Genomic DNA, 26,095 nt, shown 5'->3' with positions numbered 1-26,095 from the left:
AATTTTTCTTTCCTAATCAGCCAGCGGAGCCCTGGTGGCACAGTGGTTAAGACCTTGGCTGCTAACCAAAAGTCAGCAGTTCGAATTCACCAGCCCCTCCTTGGAAACTCTATGGGCAGTTCTATCCTGTCCTATACAGTCGCTATGAGTTGGAATCGACTTGATGGCAACAGGTTTGGTTTGGTTTTTGGTTTAATCAGCCAGCAGCCCTTCTGTAATGTCCCTGCTTCAACCATCACTTCGACACCGTGGAACTTATTCTTAACATTAGGTAGGAAGTGCCCATGATGCCCGTGAATAAACTAAGAAGGTAGTCTTATTTTATTTATGGGCAGAAAAACTAGTATCTTTGTCCTAAGATGGGAGGGATGAGTTGGATGTGCTAACATGGCAATAGTGAACTAATGCTATTTGGGGACAGCAGAGAAGAATAAAAGTAAAACAACAAAGAAAAATGGAGAGCTCTAATCTATCACAGCTTCAGAGTAGCAGGGGATTTTAGAGGTGAGCAGAGCAAATCTTTCACTTTATACATAAGGAAACTGAGAAATGGGATCAATGTCTTTCCTAAATTCAAGCAACTAATTTAGTGTATGGCTGGAATTAGAATGCAGATTTTCTGACTCTTAATCTGGTGGCTTTCCATTCCATCATGCTGCCTCTTATGGTGAACAGTTTAGATATTGTTTAATTTCTCTTTTAGATAAAGCATGTTTGCATATGTATGTGTATGTACATTTGCATATGATCTCATCTGTATGTATATACACTTAAACTAAGTACGTAAGTTTATGTAAAGTAGGATCAAACAGTAAATGAATGTTGAAATTTATGAAATGTTTTGTAATAATAAAAATAAATAAGTTAATTAAAAGGGAGTGAACAAACAGGGCAGCTGCTTTGGGAAACCATTTGGCAGTACCTCAAAAAGTTAAACACAGAATTACCATATGGGCCAGCAATTCCGCTCCAAGATACATATTCAACAGAACTGAAAAACTTATGTTCACAAAAACCTTGTACATGAGCATACATTACTCCTTACTAATAACATTATTATTACATATTATAGTAATAACAGCATTACTCATAGTAGTAAAAAAGTGTAAATAATCCAATGTCTATCAATCCATGAGTGGATAAACAAAATTGATATACCCATATAACAGAATATTATTTGGCCATGAAGAGGAATGAAGTACTGCCTGATACATGTTACAACATGGATGAACCTTGAAAACATTATGCTAAGTGAAAAAAAGCCAGGCAAGGCCATTTATCGTATAATTTCATTTACATGAAATGTCCAGAACAGGCAAATCCATAGAGATGGGAAGTTGATTAGTGGTTGCCAGGGACTGAGGAAAAGAGAAAGTGACACTAATGAGTTCAGAACTTCTTTTTGGGGTGGTGAAAATGTTCTGGAATTAGACAGGGGTGATGGTTGTACAACCTTGTGAATAAACTAAAAAACCACTGAATTGCATACCTTAAAATGGTGAGTTTTATGGCATGTGAATTAAATATCAATTAAAAAAAAGAGTAGTGCACAGTAAAAAATATCCAGGAGAACTTTTCTGGTGTGTGTGTGTGTGTGTAAAGACAGAAACAGGAAGAGTGAGAAGGGGAAGAGAGAGAAAAGGAGGGGAGGGGGATAAGAAGGCAGGGGCAGTTTGTTTTGTATTAATGAACATACACGTTTCAAAATGATATGTAGAAGGTTAATTTCATTTCTAAAGGACAACTCACTACACTATCAAATTAAAGGAAAAAGAATGAGGGAATGCTCAGATATACAAAATTAACACAAGCACAGTTATTTCCTTAACTCCATTTCTCTAAGCATCTGGTAAAAAGTAAATGTATATGGCATTTGTGAAGGATATCTACAGCTATATACAGATGAACACCACAGTTACTGCTAGAGCATTACAGCAATATGCAAATAGGAGACTATACAACAGTATTTCTTAACAGTCAAAAAAAAAAAAGCAAAAGCATATTTAGAAAACAATGCTGTTGAAATTTTCCAGTCATGCATTCAACAAATATATTGAATACCTAATATGTGCCCAGCAAGACAATGTCCCTGCCTTCAAAGAGTCTATATTCTATTGGAAAAGGTAACAATGAAAAATAATTTGAAGACTAAAAAAAGATAAATAAGTAAACAAGAAAGATAATTAGATTGATTACTGTAATAAAATAATGTAGAAAAGAGTAATTGGAAGAATGGTAGAGGAAAACTAGTATCTTTGTCCTAAGATGGGAGGGATGAGTTGGATGTGCTAACATGGCAATAGTGAACTAATGCTATTTGGGGACAGCAGAGAAGAATAAAAGTAAAACAACAAAGAAAAATGGAGAAAAATTATACCTATTTCTTTCTTTCTCCCAAATCATTATGACATTTTATTAAGTGCAAAGCATCTCTGAGGTACCATTTGAAGTACAACCTGAAGAGGAGAGTGAGCCATTCAATTTAAAGAGCTGCTGCTTTACAACTTGAATTCTGTGATTTAACTAGGCTATTTTATGAGCTTTTTTGCAAGCCCTTTTTTTCCTGGGAAACTGGTAAAATGAGTTCTAAGTATTAAATAGCTCAGATCAATATAAACTAACTTTTTAAATGTCATGTATATTCAGGTGATACGCTGTGTTTAGGATCAAGGTTGATACTATTCATAAATCATGCATAAAGTTAAAAATTTAAAAAGAATCCCTTATTCTTTAGTTACTTATTGATCATCAATGTGAGAAAATATCCTAGCCCAATATTTATTAGGTATCACTGAGCATCTCAATAAATGTATGGGCACATAAGCTGATATATACTTCTGAGTAATGTATGACAACTAGCAGATGCAAAGTTATACATGGTCTTAAAAGTTTTAAGAAAATTAAATAGGTCACAAAGACTTATAAAACTACAAGCCAATTTATCCATGAAAACAGGAAAAACAAACCTGAAAACACAATTCCTAACCAGCAACTTTAAACTCATTAAATTTCAATTGCAAAATATCATATATAACTATTTATGACACATACTATAATAGGAAATACCGTATGGAAGTTTGACTGGATAGCAAGGGAAGATGTAGCTCCTGACTTGTGGGTATGAGACTGGAGAAGTAACAACTTGTGGGCAAAGAAAAACAGAAAAGCTCCAGGTGTCGAATGATGAAATACTACTCCAAATTCCTTATATACCATCTGAATTATAACTACAATGTGTAATCAAAATATGCATCTCCACACAGTATCCCTATATAACACACACACTTTTAAGGTATGTGAATGCTTGTGTGTGTGCTGAGGTGGGGGACACAGTTTAATTCTCTGGTTGCCAGACTGCCTCAGAATATCCTTAGCTTGTATAATAAAAGTCACTGAAAATTAAAGAGTGGGTGTTGTTCAAGAATATGCTCCCTATTAATGAATAAGGGTGGGATGAATGCTGTTTATCATACACATATCACCCCTGCCCCAGTGTGTCATGGAAGAGGATCACTGTCTGGCAAAAAAGAGAGAAGGCAAGATACTGTTGCTGTTATTAAAAGTAATCATCACTACCAGAACCACTGCCATTAAACCACCATTCGAAAATGGAAAAGAAAATTATACCTATTTCTTTCTTTCTCCCAAATCATTATGACATTTTATTAAGTGCAAACCATTAATGATTTAAATCTCATTTATGACTATTTGGAACATCCAATGGTCATTTCAGATTGTTTACAAAAGGCAATGACATACATAGCAATAAATGAATTTCATGGCAGTTCCTAACCTTAGCGCATGTGTTGAAGAGTTTAATTTTGTGAAACATTTGGAACTTTTTTTTTTAGTGCGAAATCATTTTTTCAGATGGAAAGGATAAAAGTTAGAATTTCAGTCATTTAGCAAATTCTTTTTCTTTGCCTGATAAAGTAATACCAGTTGTTTTGGTGATACATACTCTGTTGGTTCATGAGGAAGAAACAGTGTGTTCTTTTCAGCTCAGTTTACCAAACAATATATTTATATTCAATAACAGATTTCTCTATTTTTACATATTACTTTGTACTGGGTTCTGCTCTCCTCCCTCTACAAAGAACAGACATGGCATAAGAAACTTCTCATGGTCAGCTGGCTCAAAATTATCCTTACTAACCCTGTCGGTTTGGGGTAGGAGATCAGGAAGGAATAACAATAAGCTAAACGGTGCTGTCATAGGAGCAAAGATACTATCCAGAGCAGTGGACAACAAAAAAACATTCAAAGTACCTTAAAAAACAACTTACCTTACAGTATCGTAAAGCCTCCATTAATGTTAAGAAGCCTACAGCTGCTTGTTTATGTATACCAAGAAGTTCTGTTAAAAGAAAAAAAAAGTTACCACTGTACTAGTATATATAAGCCTTAAAAGTACTTAAATGTAAAAATACGTGTGCATACATATAATCCACACTAATAACTTTTACTCAAGACTACACTGTTAAGAGTTCACATCAAATCACTATCATGGTACTGCTCATTATAAATGGGATTAGATCAGGTTTGCGGTAGGTAAATGTGACCCTTCAGATGCACATTAAATGTATTTATAAAACGTTCTATTAAATGTTAACTTTTTTAGTAAGGTAAATTTCCCCTGAAATCCAGAAAATTATTGGCAAAAATAAAGAAAAGGATCCTTAATAATTACCAGGCAATTCAAGTTAACCTGAACTAACTTTGATTTAGAAAAACAAACGGATATGCTAATGATAATTTCTAAGATTTATCATTGGGTAGCAGTGAATTGACTTGTACAATACTTAAAACATGAACATTTGATATGATCCCTCTCTCCCATAAACAAACTCAGAGTGCTTAGGACTGGAGAAATAAAGACGAATGGAAAATGGTCACTACCTTACAGAGGCTAAGAGTTTACCAAGTGATAGAGATTAAAAAAATGTGCTCTCTCTCTGCACATATGTGTGCAAGTGCACATGTACACACAAACACACACAGTGATATGAGAGCATCTCCTTGAAGTGGAGGGAAAGTTTACAGAGTGGTAATATTTGAGTTGAATCTTAAAGCACAGATAGAAATATTCAGACCAAAAAGGGGATAAGAAGATTCAAGGCAGAGGAAATAGAGTAAAAAAGAAAATATAACAACATATTTGGGGGGCAAAGAAACTGTCAAAGCTTCCTTGGAAGTTTCTAGCCTGGGAAACCCTATAAATGGTTATGAACTAAAAGAAAGAATTAAAAAGAAGTAGGTTCTGGAATAGTGTGGAAAGAGAGAATGAGTTTGGTTTTAGACATGCTAGGATTGAGGTACCTTTAGGACTTCTAGCTAGGGATGGATATACAACTGGAATTAAGGCCCAGGAGCACAGAAGAGAGATTATGGTTATATATTGAGATTTGGGAATCATTAGACTACAGATGAGAGTTAAATACATGGATATGAATAAAACAGAACAAAGCACGGAGAGTTAAAGAGATTACCTCACAACAGAGATAAAATTACAATGACAATAAAGTCCATAGACTCTACCCTTCAGCTAATGTACATTAAGTAAATTTTTTATAATAATCATCTGGGGTCACATATATTTCTAAAAAGCAATTTTTTTTTTCTGGTTCAAGATTATCTCTACTGTAAGCATGCTGTATACAAAATTTTGCATCCTCTTCACCATCTGGGCATATCTTGTCCAATTTTCTATTAGATATTATGCTTTTTTAATCAACTAATATAATAAAAAGTATTAACTCTCAGTCATTTTTGTTGTAAATATTTTACTATTTATTCTTAGGTATAACAATCAGATAGTGGAAGCCAAGAGGTGGTAGTTTGATTTTTTAGAGTTGTAAATTCAAAATTAATATAAAGCAAGTATACATAAAGTTTGTATTTGGTCACTAGCTTCTTACAGGCACAGGTAGGGTTAGAGCAAAGGTTCTCAAATTGCAGCGGGGGACTCTTCCAACCAAAAACCAAACCCGTTGCTGCCGAGTCGATTCCGACTCATAGTGACCCTGAAGGACACAGCAGAACTGTCCCAGAGGGTTTCCAAGGAGTGCCTGGTGGGTTTGAACTGTTGATCTTTTGGTTAGCAGCTGCAGTTCTTAACCACTGTGCCACCAGGGTTTCCGTGGGACTCTTAGGGGTCCATAAGACCCTTTAGGGACTACATGAGATCAAATTAAGATGCCAGTTGCCATTTTTATTTACTCTCTCATGACTGCAGAGTTTTCCAGTGGCTAAATGTTACATCACAAGAGATCTGAATGTATGAGCAGATATGAGAATGCAGCTGTCTACTAATAAGCAAGGCATTACCAAGATATGGAAAAATTTGAAACAATACCATATTTCTTAATTTTTAAAAGTTTATTGTGGTAAAATATATATAACAGAAAGTTTGCCATTTAAACAATTTTTGAATGTACAATTCAGTGCATTAATTACTTTCACCATGTTGTGCTATCACCAGCATCCATGTCAAAAAGTTCTACATCTCCCCAAACAGAAACTCAGCACCTGCTCAGCAGTAACTCCCATTCCCTCCTCCCCCCGGTCTCCTGGTAACCTTTACTTATCCTTTGAGTCTATGCATTCACCTATTTAAAATACTTCATATAGGTGGGATTTTACAATATTTATCCTTTTGGGTCTGACTTACCTCACCCAGCATGTTTTCAAGGCTCATCCACGCCATAGCATGTACAAGCATTTCATTTTCCTTTATCGCTAAATAATATTCCATTGTATTACCATCCTACATTTTATTCATTTATCTGTTGATGATCACCCGTGCTGTTTCCACCTTTTAGCTATCATAAATAATGCTGCAACGAACACTGATGTACAAGTATCTGCATCGCAGTTTTCAAGTCTTTTAGGTATATACCTAAGGAGCCCTATGGTACAATGGTTAGGTACTCGACTGCTAACTGAAAGATCAGTGGTTTGAACCCATCATCTACTCCGTGGCAAAAAAAGCCTAGCAATCTGCTTCCCTAGATTTACAGCCTAGGAAACCCTATGGGGTCGTTCTACTCTGCCCTATAGAGTCACTATGAGTGGGAATCGACTCGACGGCAGATAACAATAACAACAACAGTGGGTACAAGGTAGCTCACTAATTTTTTTGTTTGTTTTAGAAGTTATTTTTTCATAAAAAATGTTATTTATGTTAACAAGTAATGGGTATATTATTATTTTAAAATAATAAATATTTTTAAATTTGTCAGTCTTAATTTCTAACATGAAAAACACTGATCATTACATATATTTGCTTATAACCCATATAAGCAAAAACTCTTAGGGATCCTCAATAATTTTTGAGAATATAAAGGGCAATAAGACCAAAAAGTTTGAGAATTACTGGATTAGAGCATTCAAAGGTGAGAGGAAATAGGGGTCAGCAGCTCAGATGGGCAGAAATGCATATTTACCCTTCTCTTCCATCGGAAAGGCAGACAGCGCTAAATGTTTTCATGCTCAAAGAATATACATGTTGGGAAACATTTTCACAATTGAATTTCTAAAATCAATTACCACCACCTAGTGTTATGATTAGATACTACATCATCTATTTCCTTACGATTTTAAACAAATGCCTAGATTAGTACATGTACAGTAGTATGTTACTAAATACAGCAAATGAGCTATTCAGAATTCCTGAGTAATAAATTATTCAGATTAGCTCAGTGATCACCTGGTTAGGCATCTACTTTGGATGGTAATATTTTAAAAACTTGTACCTATTTCCTTAAACAGAATATATAATTAAAATTTTTGTCTTCTTTTGATAGCTAAATATTTAAAATATTTATTGTACCAAGCTGTAATATAGGGAGAATATAATATTCTCTCTGTATTACAATTCATAGAATTCACTCATGAGATTATGCCTTTAAAATTTTCGAACTTCATTTTTCTTAGCCTAGCATTTAAGATTGTGACTAGTCCTTATCAGCCTTTTCTGTACGTGTATGTATATATGTGTGTGCATATACATACATATGCATTCAGAATATACATATACATATATATATGCACATAAACAAAACCAAACCCTTTGCCACTGAGTAGATTTCGACTCATAGCAATCCCACAGGACAGAACAGAACGGCCCCACAGGCCTTCCAAGGACCAGCTGGTGGATTCAAACTGCTGATCTTTTGTTTAACAGCTGACCTTTTAACCACTGTGCCACCAGGGCTCCATATACATATATGTATACCTATAAAACCAAAAAACCAAACCCACTGCCGTTGAGTTGATTCCAACTCATAGCGACCCTATAGGACAGGGTAGAACTGCCCCGCAGTTTCCAAGGATCACCTGGTGGATTCCAACTGCTGACCTTTTCTTTAGCAGCCGTAGCACTTAACCACTACACCACCAGGGTTTCCATGTGTATACATATACCATAAAATGAAAGCACTGAAATAAAAATAATTATCAAATAAACACACAAAAGCAATAAATATACAATATACAGGAAAACAAAAAATGCACAAATACTGACAGATTTCTTTAACATAGAAAAGAGACTGTAGGAAAGCTGATCTATAGGAAAGTAAATCAAAGAAAGACTCCGTTCTAAATACGTGCACTAGTACAAGATGAAGACAGGTGGTACGCAGACAGAGGCCAGACCACAAAAGGAATTGCAAGCCTTGATAAGGAGTTGAGATTTTATTTGAAGCTGCACGAGGAAGTCAGCCACTGAATTGTTTTAAGGATGATGAAAGTAACATGATCTCATATACATTTTTAAAATATCACTCTAGCCGCTTGGAAGGACTGAGGAGGCAGGCAAGAATGGAATTAGGGTTTATTTCTATCCTACTGCAGAAGCAAAGACAGTTTTTAACAACTGAGGTAGAAAGACGTACAGGGAGGTAGAGGACCTAGGGCCACTATGCAGAGGCGTAACTAAGGCATGGCAGGTAGGGTGTATGCCCTGGGTGCCGCTTGAGGAGGGGCAACAATGAGCAGTTTCTATTGGCCATCATAGTTTCTATCACCAGCTGTGAGATCATTTAGCAATTTTACACTAATCGCAGTAGGCGCTATTTTCCATAGATAGGCCCTGCCTATACGAGCTATATGATGTATACTATATAATTTTATTACAGAACATAAAAAGCAATTTGATGGAAAGACTTAATATTGCAAAGATGTCAATTCTCTAAAATAATCTATAAGTTTAATGTGATGCAATCAATAACCTCACAGACTTTTTTTTTTAAACTAGAACTTGAAAAGCTAAGATAAAAATTCACTTGGACTAGATAAGTGACTAAGAGAATTTTCAAAACGTATATCAGGTAACACATGCTATACATAAACTATACATAAAACAGTATAGTTTTGTCATAAGAACTCACAAATTGATCAGTAGAATAGAACAGTCCAAAAAATGACTTGAGGACATATGGGAAAATTCATTTTTTGATTAAAAAAGTGTTTCATATCTGTGAAGAACTGGCTGGAGTTAGGACATTTGGTAATTCTTTGTGAAAAAGTCAAAAGGCACATCACTAATCATAAATAAATACTACAGATAGACTGAAGAGCTGACCACTGGGGGGAAAAGAAAAAAGCCCATAAAAGCCTTTAAAGAAAATATTAGTTTAACCTTTGGGTGGGAGAAACATAAAACCAATATATTGAAAAAAAGAAAGACAAACCAAATAAAACAAAAGCCACAAAAGATCAAATGATTTAACCTCATAAAAATGAAAAACTTGGTTACAATAAAAGATATTAACAAGTTAACACAGATAGAAAAAGCTGGGAGAAAATATTTGCAACACAAATTTAACACACAAAGAATTAAGAGAGTATTTATAAAGAGTACCTAGAAGTTGTGAATAAAAGAAAATAAACCCTCTCCTCAAAATGCCAAAAGAATGAGAAGAAGCACATTCTCAGAAGAAACAGTAAAAACCGACAGGCACACAAGAGACTCCCCAATTTTAAATCTTTCACACCTCAAAATGCCATTTCCTCAACATATTCTTTCTTTCTCTTTCAGGAGAACTATGCATCTTTCCAAGATAAACTACTACTACTCTTGGCTACATTTACTACCTCTTCTATTAAAAGTAGTTCTTTTTGCTTAGCCTACAAACAATTCAGGTGACTTCTACCCCTTAAAATAAAAAACCCAGTGCTGTCCCTTAAAATAAATACCATCTTTGGGGCTCCTAAAGACCAACAATGGACTCCTCTCTCTCCATTCTTTCACCAGCAAAATTTCCTTGCCTCTATTGCTAAAAGATTTACTCACTGTGATCTGGTTTCTATGTCAACTGTTCTTCAAAAACAAAGACCTTGCTAACTGCTAAGTTCACAGCCTTTTGTTAGCCCTTGTTCCCCTAACTCATTAGCTTATTCACTAACCCTCTACCATGGACAAGAATACTTAGATTAAATTTTCAATCTCTGTTTCCTTTCTATAATATGAGGCAAATAAATACCTCTCAGGGCTACTATGAAATTTAAATGAGATAAACCTCTATACTATCTCATCCATTTGCTGTAACATTCAGCACTCTGAGAAATGCAATGCAAGAGGCAGTATACCCTAATGATTAAGTATCCTGGAGGTGGAATCAGACCACCAATCTCAGGTCTGCTACTTAGAAAGCTGTGTGAAAATAAGCAAAGATATATAACCACTCTGTGCCTCAGTTTCCTCATCTATAAAATGGGAATAATGACCTTTATAGGGTAGTGACAAGGAATGAAGTGAGCACATGGATTTAAAAAAAAAGGATATCCATCAGATACTCAGAACAAGGCCCGGCACTGTTAAATAAATGCTTGACACTGCGACATGCTGATCATTCTTATTAGTCATCAACACTTATAACTGCTCTGTAAAAAAATGGAATACCTGAGGGCAAAGTTTTTTTGCCTCCAACAAAACATATAGAGTGCCTTCAAGCCAATCTGCCCTGCTGTTTTACATGTTAATTTATTCAACAAACTTTATTTGAAAACCTACTAGTTCTTTTTACCTTATTCTCATATGGGGGGACCTGGTGGTGCAGTGGTTAAGCATTTGGCTGCTAGCTAAAAGGTCGACAGTTCAAATCCACCAGCCACTCCTTGGAAACTCTATGAATCAGTTCTACCCTGTCCTATAGGGTTGCTATGAGGCAGAATCGACTCGAAAGCAACAGTTTTTTTTGTTTGTTTATCCTCATATATCTAATTAGTTGGTAAATCCTAGAGATTCTACTCCCGTACTTTCTCTACAGAGGTAGAGTGGTGGTGTTGTGTGCTGTGAAGTTGGTTTCTGACTTAGCAGCCCAGTGTGACACAGCAGAACTGCCATATAGGGTTTTCTAGGCTGTTATCTTTATGGGAGCAGATTGCTAGGTCTTTTCTCCAGTGGAGCTGCTGGATGGGTTCGAACCATCACCCTTTCAGTTAGCAGTTGAGTGCTTAAACCCTATCCTCATATATTCAATTAGTTGGCAAATCCTAGAGATTCTACTACTCTCTCTCACAGAGGCAGAGTGGTAGAGGAGTGCAGTGCGATTAATTACTTCTGTGTGTGGCCTTTCTAGCCAAGGTCTTGTAACTCCCACCCAGGTGACTGGGCAGGACTGTGTGATAAGGTAATTGTGGCCTACCGAAGGGACTGGTCAGTTTTGCCTTAATAGAGAGCCAATTTGAGAGCAGAGAGGAGGATCCTACTACCACCAAGGAAGAACAGCAAGGAGCAGAGAACGTATCCTTTGGCCCCAGGATCCCTGTGCTGAGAAGTTCCTGGAAGCAGAGGAGAGAGAGAGAGAAAAAGAAAGAGCAAGCTATAACCCTGAAGATGGTGAGAAGTGCTCGCACGAGAGGCCTGGCAGCAGAAGACGGCGTGGTGGGTTTCCTGGCCCACAGAGACAGAAAGCTGAGTGCCTCTGGGCAGAGGCCACAGGCCAGGGAGAAGCGTGCCTGCAAGCACAGCTGGGAAGAGGCTATCCTGATAGAAGAACTGTATCTTGAGTGTTCCTGAGCCTGAAATGTAACTGTTGCTTCCCTAATAAATCCTATAATTGTGAATATAGTCTGTGACTTCTGTGTGGCCATTGCAATGAATTATCAAACCCAGTACAGAGTGCTGAGGGAGGGATAGTTGGTGTCAGAATTGGTAAAGATAGTGGAGACAGGAGGCATGTCTACCCTTCACATCATAGGAATCAGCCTTGGGCTGCTGATCTTGATTTCCTTTCCCCTTGTGAAGTTAGAGGAGGTCAGACACCACCCCCAAGCTGTTTTTACAGTTGGTGTCAGGAGTGGGATTCTTTGCAATGGCTCCTGACTCATGAAAGGATGGAATTTTGTAAGAGAAAGAATGAAGGGACTTGGGAAGTTATACTTTCAATTCTTAGATGGTTACTTTGGTTGTTGTTACCTGAAATGGCTGAAAAGCTGCACCTGGAGTAGCCTGGGGCAAAAGCCAGGCAATACGCAGGATGACTGATGGGGAGGGGGGGGTCTTCTGGTTCCACTCAGCCAGAGGCCCAAGGCCATATGCATATGAACGGGAAGAGAGTTAAGGTATGGAGAAGAAAAGACAAAGACAGAATGTTTTAAAAAGTGTTACATGTTTAGGATTATGTGTTTATCTGAATGTACTATGGATACTGAATTTTTTTTCCTACTTACTGTTGCAAAGTAGACCTAAATGTATGGTAGAAATGAATCTTGGATATTATAAAGAGCACATAATTCTAACTTCAGCCAACACTTGATTGAATATGCTAAAAGGGGAACTAGGATTTGCCTATGGGAAAAACAGGCTGTTGGTTTGAATGTAGTAGTTCTGTGTACAAATTGGGGGCTTAGGTCAAAAACCTGAGTCCCACCCAGATTTGCATTCAAAAAGACATGCAGAACCATCCAGAACTGCTGAGAGGACAGAAGATTGCATTTAAAAGAAGAATTTACAGGAAAAAAAGCAACTGTTTTCAAACAAGCAGTTTGCTGTTGGGTGTATCCAGGAAGGAAAACTCGGCGCCCATCAGAAGAAGCCGGCAAGTAGAGAGTTTGGTCTGTTTGCTTCCGTTGACAACCTGGGTCCAGTAAGTGAGTGGAAGTGGGGGAAGTGCAGCAATGAAGCGATGGGCTGAGCCTGGACATGTTCCATTGGCACCCACTGACCTAGACCATGGACGCAGATGCTCAAAGTTTCAACTGGAACAGAAGATTCTTTAAGAACAACGAACATGCTTGTCTCTTCAGTACTGGTTTGATAGGCAATTTAAACATTGTCTATCTAAGATGGAAGAGAGATAAAAGCATGAAATGGCTGGCTTACACACTTTCATGAGTGTGCTTACATTAAATGAGGGAGACAAGGGAGGATCCCTACTGAATAGGTTTCTCTTTTCCTCATGGGTCTGGGGAAGAGGTGGTGGAAGATACTGATAGAATTATATGATTCAGCTGTGAGTGCTCAATGTTAACTGGGTTAATTGTGATTATAAAAACTAATTATGGAAGCTGTAAGTGTGAAAGAGTAGACTAAGGGGGAGACATTGGTGGATTGGAGTACAGTGGCCAAACCTAAAGTCCCTTAAAGATTTTGCTATGCTGATACTTCATGAGGCTCAGAGCAAGGGAATAATCTTCTCTCAGTTAATTTTATTAGAAGCCAGAAAGGGTGAAGACGAGATGACTTTTAGAGTACCTGACCAGATAAGATTGAAACCCGTGGCAGACCTGAATGGCTGGTACCTGAGTGAATTCACCTCAAGAGTAGGACTCTTGCCCTATTGAAGGACTAACTGTTAATGACTGTTTTGGATTGGTAAGATGATTGGGAGGGGGAAGTTATCCTCCAAGTATGCAAGAACCATGGCTAGAAAAGCCAGGGGGTGGCCTGCTGTGTGATTAATTACTTTTGTGTGTGGCCTTCCTAGACATGGTTTTGTAACTCCCACCCCGGTGATTAGGCGGACTGTGTGATAAGGTAATTGTGGCTTACCAAAGGGATTGGTCAGTTTTGCCTTAAGAGACAGCTAATTCCAGAGCAGAGAGGAGGATCCTATCACACCATGGAGGAACACCCAGGAGAAAGAAAGAGAACTTTACAGTACTTTATTCCAATGTGCATCATCTTGTATCATAGTTATTTGTGTGCATGCTCTTGTTTCCTGAAACAAGGCATCTAGGCTTCCTGAGGGAAAACTAAGTTTTTCCTATGGGCCAGTTTAGGTATTTTAGAAATCTGATCTTAATCTTTACAAAAACTCTTTGAGGAAGGTATTACCTCCATATTTTACAAATCAGGAAACTGAAACCAAGAGAAGTAAAGTGACTTGCCTAAGGACTTAAAAATAGTGATTTTTAAATTTCTCTTTGTATGTTATACACCTCCTAGCATGCTGACAGAGCAAGAAAATATTCAACACAACATGTAATGAATGTACGGACTTTTAAGATAAAATAGTCATTCCTTAGCTTTGATTCATAAACTGTATTAAATGCACACAGAGACACACACACAAGATTTGAAAGGCAGTATTTCAAGAAACAGAAAAAGATGGATTTGTGCATATTAAGAACCAAAACTCAAATAATTAACAAATATTCTATAAAGGAAGTACCAACTTCATAGCAAGAATAAAAGGTTTTAGGAGGCTGGGTTAGGAAAAACCTATGGAAACAGAAGGAATGTTCTGGTTCTGGCATAGGATAAGCTTGAGAGAATCTGCCAAATGCACAAAAAGAAGGACCATAACTAGTAGCAATGCCCAAAAGGCCAGGTGCAAAGAGTCATGAGCCCACAGCACACTGTAGCGAAGACAGAGACCAAGTGGGATGAGATGCCTCAATCAGTCCAGCAAGAACCAGATAGTCTTTCCTACTCACTTCATGTGATATAAGATACCTCAGGGTCCAGAAAACCACAGTGAGGAAAAAAAAAAGTACAGTGCTCAGAAGCAATCAGGAGTGAGTGGAGGGAAACAAATCAAGCCCACTGCCATCAAGTTGATTCCAACTCATAGTGACCCTGTAGGACAGAGCAGAACTGCCTCATAGGGTTTCCAAGGCTATAAATCTTTACGGAAGCAGACAGCCACATCTTTCTCCTGCAGAGCAGCTGGTGGGTTTGAACTGCCAACCTTTTGGTTAGCAGCTGAGCACTTTAACCACTGTGCTACCAGGGCTCCTGAGTGGAGAAAGAAACCCAGAAGACCTGTATAGTACTCAACAGACTGAGTTACATTTACCTAGCAGGATTAAATGCTCTCAGTTATCATTCAGGATGGAGGCTTAAGAAGAGGATGAGGTCAATTATAGATAAAAGGGCAAGAACATGAGTGGTTTTTTGTCCATGAATTTTAATATCATTACCAGAAATCAGAAAAACTAATCTGATCTCATCACTAAGTGGATAATTTTGCATACATTACCTAATGTAGGGAGTGAGGGCAGTTCTACATTTCTTAAACACTAAAATGAAGGGTTAGATTGTGCTCCCTAAGATGCTTAACTCAGAAATTCTGTTGTTTTTTTTTTTTTTTCTGTTACTGTATCCTCTCATATTAGGGTAATTAACTCTACCTATATCAAAAGTTTGAGAAAAATTCAAATTTAAGATCATGAATCACTCATTTAACTAGGAGCAAAAAGTCACTTTTTGGTCTTCTGGCTAAGATCAAGCGTAAATGGGAGCAAAAAGTGTAACTATTATTCTCTCAATCATCATATCTGCTTCTGTCATTTGGTGACAGTTTTATTATAAAAGAAAGAAATTTCCCTGCGAACTACAGAGACTATGGAGCTCCCTGGCCTATACTATATACTTTAATGGGAGGGGGTTTGTGTTGTTGTTGTTGTTAGGTGCCATCAAATTGGTTCCGACTCATAGCGACCCTATGTACAATAGAACAAAACACTGCCAGGTCCTGTGCCATCCTCACAATCATTGCTATGTTTGAGCCTGTTGTTACAGCCACTGTATCAAACCATCTTGTTTGGGGTCTTCCTCTTTTTCACTGACCCTCCACTTTATTAAGCATGATGTCCTTCTCCAAGGACTGGTCCTTCCTGATAACATGTCCAAAGTACATGAGATGAAGCCTCACCATTCTCACTTCTAAGGAGCATTCTGGAGATGTATTTCTTCCAAGACAGATTTGTTTGTTCTTCTGGCAATCCGTGGTATATTCAATATTTTTTGCCAACACCATAATTCAAATGCATCAACTCTTCTTCAGTCTTCCTTATTCATTGTCATTTTCACATGCAGATGAGGTGATTGAAAATACCACGACTTGGGTCAGGAGCATCTTAGTCCAAGTCCTCAATGGGAGGTGTATAATAATAATTCAATATAAGATGAATGACTAAACAAATGAATTTAGACTGACCCAGTAATAACAAACTGGAGGGAATTTTATTCAGAGCTTTTTATTAGCTCTCTTTAACTGGATGGATTGGCTAAAATGATTTTTTACTTCAATGTCCCTGGCAACATATCAAAGTTACAGAGAAGAAATAATGAAGACCCTGTAATGGAGATGGTGGTGATTTACAGGTCTCAGAAAACAATAAATCTGCCCAGCATTTTAAAGGAAATTCTGCACATTAAAAGTAATGTAAGTAACTATGTATCTGATTAGAGCTTAATATCGAGAATACATAAAGATCTACTACAACTTAACAAAAAGAAAAAAAAAAAACTAAAAAATAGGCAAAGGACTTGAATAGGCATTTCATCAAAGAAGAAATACAAATGGCCAATCAGCACATGAAAAGACACTTAAAGTCATTAATCATTAACCCGTTGCTGTCAAGTCGATTCTGACTCGTAACAACCCTATAGGACAGAGTAAAGCTGCCCCCATAGGATTTCCAAGGAGCCACTGATAGATTCAAACTGCCAACTGACCTTTCGGTTAGCAACGGAACTCTTAACCATTGTACCACCAGGGTTTCCATTAGTCATTAAGGAAATGTAAATCAAGACCACAATCAGATACTACTTTATACTCACTAGGATGGCTATAATCAGGAAGAAAACTGAAAATAACAAGTGCTGGTGAGGATGTGGAGAAATTGGAACCCTAGGTGTATCATTGCTGGTAGGAATGTAAAATGGTGTGGCTGCTGTGGAAAGCAGTCTGGTGGTTCCTCAAAAAGTTAAACATAGAATTACCGTATGACCCAGCTATTCCCCTCCTAGGTATATACTCAAAAGACTTGAAAGCAGAGACTCTAACAGATACTTGTACACTAAAAGTTCATTGAAGCATTATCCGTAAGAGCTAAAAGATGCAAACCCGGTGTCTATCAACAGATGAATGGATAAACAAAATGTGTTAAAAAAATGCAAGAGAATATTATCTAGCCATAAATAGAAATAAAGTCCTGATTCACGCTACAACATGGATAAACCTTGAAAAAAATTATGTTGAATAACATAAGTCAGAAACAAAGGGAAAGGTGCATGATCCCCCTTACATGAAATGTCTAGAATAGGCAAATGCATAGAAACAAAAGTTTATTAGTGGTCACCTGGGGCTGAGGGAAGGGAGAAGTGAGCGGTTATTGCTTAGGGGACTGCTGAGTTTCTATTTGGGAGGATGAAACATATTTGGAAATGGATAGTGGTGATGGCTGCACATTATGGTCAATGTAATTAATGTCACTGAATTATACACTTAGAAGTGGTTAAAATGGCAAATATTGGGGGCAGAGCCAAGATGGCGGACTAGGCAGACGCTACCTCGGATCCCTCTTACAACAAAGACACGGAAAAACAAGTGAATCGATCACATACATAACAATCTACGAACCCTGAACAACAAACACAGATTTAGAGACGGAGAACAAACTAATACGGGGAAGCAGCGATTGTTTCCAAAGCCTGGAGCCAGCGCACCAGTCAGGTACAGCACAAGCACAGAGAGCTGCTCCACCCCCCTGAACTAACCCCGGGAGGGGGACCAGCCGGTTCCACGGGCGGCATGGGACGCAGCCGGTAGGAGAAGTCCCCGGGAGGCAGTGACTGGTCTTGGAGCAGAAAGAGCAGCGTCCGAGCCGGGGAACCGTCCCGCAGTGATTTCGACTGGACGCAGGTACGGCATAAAAACGGAGAGTTGCTCCACCCCCCTGAACTAACCCCGGGAAGGGGACCAGCCGGGTCACGCGGGCGGCGTGGGACTCAGCCGGTAGGAGAAGTCCCCGGGGGGCAGCGACTGGTATTGGAGAGGGGAGAACAGCGTCCCAGCCGGACACTCGGTCACGGCACAAGCACGGGGAGCTGCTCCACCCATCTGAACTAACCCGGGGAGGAGGCCCAACTGGTTCTCGGAGGCGGTACAGCCACGCGGCTGGAGGGACGAGAAGTCCCCGGGAGGCAGAGACTGATTTTGGAGTCGAGAGTGCACCGTCCCAGTAGGGGAGCCTTGATGCTGGGCGTGGGGCTGGAAGCGGAGGATCTGACCGTGGCTCCAGCGGGCCAGACCCCCCGGGGGCAATCTCCACACAGCCAGCACACATAGGCAACGCGCCCCGCGGGAATCTCAGATATAATAGTCATTCCAAGCAAGACAAGCAACTCTGGCTATATTCTGAGGTGCTACTCTCCTATCTCTCTGTTCCCTCCCCCACCCTCCCCAGGCGGCTTCATTAACATCTGAATAGCCTGAGCCAGAGGGAGAACTCTGATAGGGATCTGACTGCATTTTTTTTTAGCGGATTTTCTGGAAAAACTAGTTTCCCAGTGATGGCTCGGAGACAACAATCCATATCAAACCACTTAAAGAAGCAGACCATGACAGCTTCTCCAACCCCCCAAACAAAAGAATCAAAATCTTTCCCAAATGAAGATACAATCTTGGAATTATCAGATACAGAATATAAAAAACTAATTTACAGAATGCTTAATGATATCACAAATGAAATTAGGATAACTGCAGAAAAAGCCAAGGAACACACTGATAAAACTGTTGAAGAACTCAAAAAGATTATTCAAGAACACAGTGGAAAAATTAATAAGTTGCAAGAATCCATAGAGAGACAACATGTAGAAATCCAAAAGATTAACAATAAAATAACAGAATTAGACAACGCACTAGGAAGTCAGAGGAGCAGACTCGAGCAATTAGAATGCAGACTGGGACATCTGGAGGACCAGGGAATCGACACCAACATAGCTGAAAAAAAATCAGATAAAAGAATTTAAAAAAATGAAGAAACCCTAAGAATTATGTGGGACTCTATCAAGAAGGATAACCGGCGGGTGATTGGAGTCCCAGAACAGGGAGGGGGGACAGAAAACACAGAGAAAATAGTTGAAGAACTCCTGACACAAAACTTCCCTGACATCATGAAAGACGAAAGGATATCTATCCAAGATGCTCATCGAACCCCATTTAAGATTGATCCAAAAAGAAAAACACCAAGACATATTATCATCAAACTCGCCAAAACCAAAGATAAACAGAAAATTTTAAAAGCAGCCAGGGAGAAAAGAAAGGTTTCCTTCAAGGGAGAATCAATAAGAATATGTTCTGACTACTCAGCAGAAACCATGCAGGCAAGAAGGGAATGGGACGACATATACAGAACACTGAAGGAGAAAAACTGCAGGCCAAGGATCATATATCCAGCAAAACTCTCTCTGAAATATGAAGGCGAAATTAAGATATTTACAGACAAACACAAGTTTAGAGAATTTGCAAAAACCAAACCAAAGCTACAAGAAATACTAAAGGATATTGTTTGGTCAGAGAACCAATAATATCAGATATCAGCACAACACAAGGTCACAAAACAGAACGTCCTGATATCAACTCAAATAGGGAAATCACAAAAACAAACATATTAAGATTAATTAAAAAAAAAAAAAACACATAACAGGGAATCATGGAAGTCAATAGGTAAAAGATCACAATAATCAAAAAGAGGGACTAAATACAGGAGGCATTGACCTGCCAAATGGAGAGTGATACAAGGCGATATAGAACAATACAAGTTAGGTTTTTACTTAGAAAAATAGGGGTAAACAATAAGGTAACCACAAAAAGGTGTAACAACTCTGTAAGTCAAGATAAAAACCAAGAAAAACGTTAACGACTCAACTAACATAAAGTCAAGCACTATGAAAATGAGGATCTCACAATTTATTAAGAAAAACGCCTCAGCACAAAAAAGTATGTGGAAAAATGAAATTGTCAACAACACACATAAAAAGGCATCAAAATGACAGCATTAAAAACTTATTTATCTATAATTACGCTGAATGTAAATGGACTAAATGCACCAATAAAGAGACAGAGAGTCACAGACTGGATAAAGAAACACGATCCATCTATATGCTGCCTACAAGAGACACACCTTAGACTTAGAGACACAAACAAACTAAAACTCAAAGCATGGAAAAAAGTATATCAAGCAAACAATAAGCAAAAAAGAGGAGTAGCAATATTAATTTCTGACAAAATAGACTTTAGACTTAAATCCACCACAAAGGATAAAGAAGGACACTATATAATGATAAAAGGGACAACTGATCAGGAAGACATAACCATATTAAATATTTATGCACCCAATGACAGGGCTGCAAGATACATAAATCAAATTTTAACAGAACTGAAAAGCGAGATAGATACCTCCACAATTATAGTAGGAGACTTCAACACACCACTTTCGGAGAAGGACAGGACATCCAGTAAGAAGCTCAACAGAGACACGGAAGATCTAATTACAACAATCAACCAACTTGACCTCATTGACTTATACAGAACTCTCCACCCAACTGCTGCAAAATATACTTTTTTTTCTAGCGCACATGGAACATTCTCTAGAATAGACCACATATTAGGTCATAAAACAAACCTTTGCAGAGTCCAAAACATCGAAATATTACAAAGCATCTTCTCAGACGACAAGGCAATAAAACTAGAGATCAATAACAGAAAAACTAGGGAAAAGAAATCAAATACTTGGAAAATGAACAATACCCTCCTGAAAAAAGACTGGGTTATAGAAGACATCAAGGAGGGAATAAGGAAATTCATAGAAAGCAACGAGAATGAAAATACTTCCTATCAAAACCTCTGGGACACAGCAAAAGCAGTGCTCAGAGGTCAATTTATATCAATAAATGCACACATACAAAAAGAAGAAAGAGCCAAAATCAGAGAACTGTCCCTACAACTTGAACAAATAGAAACTGAGCAACAAAAGAATCCATCAGGCACCAGAAGAAAACAAATAATAAAAATTAGAGCTGAACTAAATGAATTAGAGAACAGAAAAACGATTGAAAGAATTAACAAAGCCAAAAGCTGGTTCTTTGAAAAAATTAACAAAATTGATAAACCATTGGCTAGACTGACTAAAGAAATACAGGAAAGGAAACAAATAACCCGAATAAGAAATGAGAAGGACCACATCACAACAGAACCAAATGAAATTAAAAGAATCATTTCAGATTATTATGAAAAATTGTACTCTAACAAATTTGCAAACCTAGAAGAAATGGACGAATTCCTGGAAAAACACTACCTACCTAAACTAACACATTCAGAAGTAGAACAACTAAATAGACCCAAAACAAAAAAAGAGATTGAAACGGTAATCAAAAAACTCCCAACAAAAAAAAGCCCGGGCCCGGACGGCTTCACTGCAGAGTTCTACCAAACTTTCAGAGAAGAGTTAACACCACTACTACTAAAGGTATTCCAAAGCATAGAAAATGACGGAATACTACCCAACTCATTCTATGAAGCCACCATCTCCCTGATACCAAAACCAGGTAAAGACATTACAAAAAAAGAAAATTATAGACTTATATCCCTCATGAACATTGATGCAAAAATCCTCAACAAAATTCTAGCCAGTAGAATCCAACAACACATCAAAAAAATAATTCACCCTGATCAAGTGGGATTTATACCAGGTATGCAAGGCTGGTTTAATATCAGAAAAACCATTAATGTAATCCATCACATAAATAAAACAAAAGACAAAAACCACATGATCTTATCAATTGATGCAGAAAAGGCATTTGACAAAGTCCAACACCCATTCATGATAAAAACTCTTGCCAAAATAGGAATTGAAGGAAAATTCCTCAACATAATAAAGGGCATCTATGCAAAGCCAACAGCCAATATCACTCTAAATGGAGAGAACCTGAAAGCATTTCCCTTGAGAACGGGAACCAGACAAGGATGTCCTTTATCACTGCTCTTATTCAACATCGTGTTGGAAGTCTTAGCCAGGGCAATTAGGCTAGACAAAGAAATAAAAGGTATCCGGATTGGCAAGGAAGAAGTAAAGTTATCACTATTTGCAGATGACATGATTATATACACAGAAAACCCTAAGGAATCCTCCAGAAAACTACTGAAACTAATAGAAGAGTTTGGCAGAGTCTCAGGTTATAAAATAAACATACAAAAATCACTTGGATTCCTCTACATCAACAAAAAGAACACCGAAAATAACCAAATCAATACCATTCACAGTAGCCCCCAAGAAGATAAGATACTTAGGAATAAATCTTACCAAGGATGTAAAAGACCTATACAAAGAAAACTACAAAGCTCTACTACAAGAAATTCAAAAGGACATGCTTAAGTGGAAAAACATACCCTGCTCATGGATAGGAAGACTTAACATAGTAAAAATGTCTATTCTACCAAAAGCCATCTATACATTTAACGCACTTCCGATCCAAATTCCAATGTCATATTTTAAGGGGATAGAGAAACAAATCACCAATTTCATATGGAAGGGAAAGAAGCCCCGGATAAGCAAAGCACTATTGAAAAAGAAGAAGAAAGTGGGAGGCCTCACCTTACCTGACTTCAGAACCTATTATACAGCCACAGTAGTCAAAACAGCCTGGTATTGGTACAACAACAGACACATAGACCAATGGAACAGAATTGAGAACCCAGACATAGATCCATCCACGTATGAGCAGCTGATATTTGACAAAGGACCAGTGTCAATTAACTGGGGAAAAGATAGCCTTTTTAACAAATGGTGCTGGCATAACTGGATATCCATTTGCAAAAAAATGAAACAGGACCCATACCTCACACCATGCACAAAAACTAACTCCAAGTGGATCAAAGACCTAAACATAAAGACTAAAACGATAAAGATCATGGAAGAAAAAATAGGGACAACCCTAGGAGCCCTAATACAAGGTATAAACAGAATACAAAACAGTACCAAAAATGATGAAGAGAAACCCGATAACTGGGAGCTCCTAAAAATCAAACACCTATGCTCATCTAAAGACTTCTCCAAAAGAGTAAAAAGACCACCTACAGACTGGGAAAGAATTTTCAGCTATGACATCTCCGACCAGCGCCTGATCTCTAAAATCTACATGATTCTGTCAAAACTCAACCACAAAAAGACAAACAACCCAATCAAGAAGTGGGCAAAGGATATGAACACACATTTCACTAAAGAAGATATTCAGGCAGCCAACAGATACATGAGAAAATGCTCTCGATCATTAGCCATTAGAGAAATGCAAATTAAAACTATGATGAGATTCCATCTCACACCAGCAAGGCTGGCATTAATCCAAAAAACACAAAATAATAAATGTTGGAGAGGCTGCGGAGAGATTGGAACTCTCATACACTGCTGGTGGGAATGTAAAATGGTACAACCACTTTGGAAATCTATCTGGTGTTATCTTAAAAAGTTAGAAATAGAACTACCATACAACCCAGAAATCCCACTCCTCGGAATATACCCTAGAGATACAAGAGCCTTCATACAAACAGATATATGCACACCCATGTTTATTGCAGCTCTGTTTACAATAGCATAAAGCTGGCAGCAACCAAGGTGTCCGTGAACGGATGAATGGGTAAATAAATTGTGGTATATTCACACAATGGAACACTGCGCATCGATAAAGAACAGTGACGAATCTCTGAAACATTTCATAACATGGAGGAACCTGGAAGGCATTATGCTGAGCGAAATTAGTCAGAGGCAAAAGGACAAATATTGTATAAGACCACTATTATAAGATCTTGAGAAATAGTACACCTGAGAAGAACACATACTTTTGTGGTTACGAGGCGGGGAGGGAGGGAGGGTGGGAGAGGGTTTTTTATTGATTAATCAGTAGATAAGAACTGCTTTAGGTGAAGGGAAAGACAACACTCAATACATGGAAGGTCAGCTCAATTGGACTGGACCAAAAGCAAAGAAGTTTCTGGGATAAAATGAATGCTTCAAGGTCAGCGGAGCAAGCGCGGGGGTCTGGGGAACATGGTTTGAGGGGACTTCTAAGTCGATTGGCAAAATCATTCGGCATCCCACTTTGAAATGTGGCGTCTGGGGTCTTAAATGCTAACAAGCGGCCATCTAAGATGCATCAATTGGTCTCAACCCACCTGGAGCAAAGGAAAATGAAGAACACCAAGGACACACGACAACTAAGAGCCCAAGAGACAGAAAGGGCCACATGAACCAGAGACCTACATCACCCTGAGACCAGAAGAACTAGTTGGTGCCCGGCCACAATCGATGACTGCCCTGACAGGGAGCACAGCAGAGGACCCCTGAGGGAGCAGGAGATCAGTGGGATGCAGACCCCAAATTCTCATAAAAAGACCAAACTTAATGGTCTGACTGAGACTGGAGGAATCCCGGCGGCCATGCTCCCCAGACCTTCTGTTGACACAGGACAGGAACCATCCCCAAAGACAACTCATCAGAAATGAAAGGGACTGGTCAGCGGGTGGGAGAGAGACGCTGATGAAGAGTGAGCTAATTATATCAGGTGGACGCTTGAGATTGTGTTGGCAGCTCTTGTCTGGAGGGGGGATGGGAGGATAGAGAGAGAGGGAAGCAGGCAAAATTGCCAAGAAAGGAGAGACTGAAAGGGCTGACTCAGGAGGGGGAGAGCAAGTGGGAGTAGGGAGTGAGATGTATGTAAACTTATATGTGACAGACTGATTGGATTTGTAAACGTTCACTTGAAGCTTAATAGCAGTTATTAAAAAAAAATGGCAAATATTTTGTTATATTTGCTTTACCATAATAAAATTGTTTTTTAAAAAAGTAATACAGGAAAAAAAAATCATGAAGCAAATACAGGAGAAACCATGAATATTTCATATCACAAAAATTTGTAATTCTTCTAAATTTTAAGCTAAGAATGCAATGGTGTCTTGGACTTGTACATACCATTAGATGAATATGTACTATGTTTATATGTGTGTGGCGGGGGGACAGAGAGGGAGAGATCTATTTATTACTTTTTCTAGAGCTTAATCACACAATCCCAACTATACTAGATAAAACTAAAGGCTTCAGAAGTTAAGCAACTTCAGCAAAGTCACATATGTGGGATTTGAACCCATTTGTCTGGCTCCAAAGTCTATCTTCTTAATGTTATGGTGCCTTAAAAACTGCACGGGACTCTACTATTAGCAGGCACTTAACTTTCAAGTACTGTAGAGCCATTAAATAGATAAATAATAATCAACTGTATTCTTGTCACATATTAATCACCAAAGAGATATAAACACAACAAAGAATATATACTCACTCATTCCTGAGCATTCTCTATCACCATCCCATACATTAGAAACAGCATGTCCCGTCAATAGGAGGTTAATTAAACTTTGGCTATTAATAAAATTTAAAAGTAATTAAAACAGGAATACAGCTTATTTTCAAACTAAATTATTCCTACAGTAAAGCATGAAATGACTTTTTACATTAAATTGTTTTTTAAGAAAAAGGGCTAGGAAAACCTTACATCTTCCATTGTATTTACTCAACTGAACACAGCCTTGCTAAATGTATCATTCAACATATCATCACAATGGTATCTACTGTTCTACGTATTCACATAAAATTTAACACCTTTAAGCAAGATATATCTAAATGGATGAAAAAAAATGATACTTAGACTGATTTTTTAATATGTATGTCAACTATTTTAAAAGTACATATATAATTATTAATAATATTTTGTATTTAATAGAAGATACGTGAAATTTAATCTGAGGCAGAAAGGTCTAGAAAAAAAGTCTCGTATTAGAGTGGGCTAACTATGATTGCTTTATTGATTTTG

At 38.0% G+C, this 26,095-nt stretch overlaps 1 protein-coding gene across 3 annotated transcripts in view; it reads right to left on the bottom strand.

Annotated features, from left to right (window-relative positions):
• MINDY3 (MINDY lysine 48 deubiquitinase 3) overlaps positions 1-26,095 on the bottom strand; it is a 104,870-nt gene that overhangs the window by 48,795 nt on the left and 29,980 nt on the right. For all 3 annotated transcript variants that reach the window (XR_007517077.1, XM_049881928.1, XM_049881929.1), the window contains 2 exons: positions 25,565-25,644; positions 4,287-4,357 (listed from right to left, as the gene is read on the bottom strand). Coding sequence is in view for 2 of the 3 variants with exons in the window: in XM_049881928.1 (XP_049737885.1) it covers positions 4,287-4,357; positions 25,565-25,644 (151 nt within the window). In the remaining variant the exon portion in view is untranslated. The remainder of the gene's footprint in view (positions 1-4,286; positions 4,358-25,564; positions 25,645-26,095) is intronic.

This window comes from Elephas maximus, chromosome 4 (genome assembly GCF_024166365.1).
Source record: "Elephas maximus indicus isolate mEleMax1 chromosome 4, mEleMax1 primary haplotype, whole genome shotgun sequence".
In the NCBI taxonomy this organism is placed as follows: Eukaryota; Metazoa; Chordata; class Mammalia; order Proboscidea; family Elephantidae; genus Elephas; species Elephas maximus.
The sequence above is the reverse complement of the archived record's forward strand: the minus strand, read 5'-3'. Positions and strand labels throughout refer to the sequence as shown.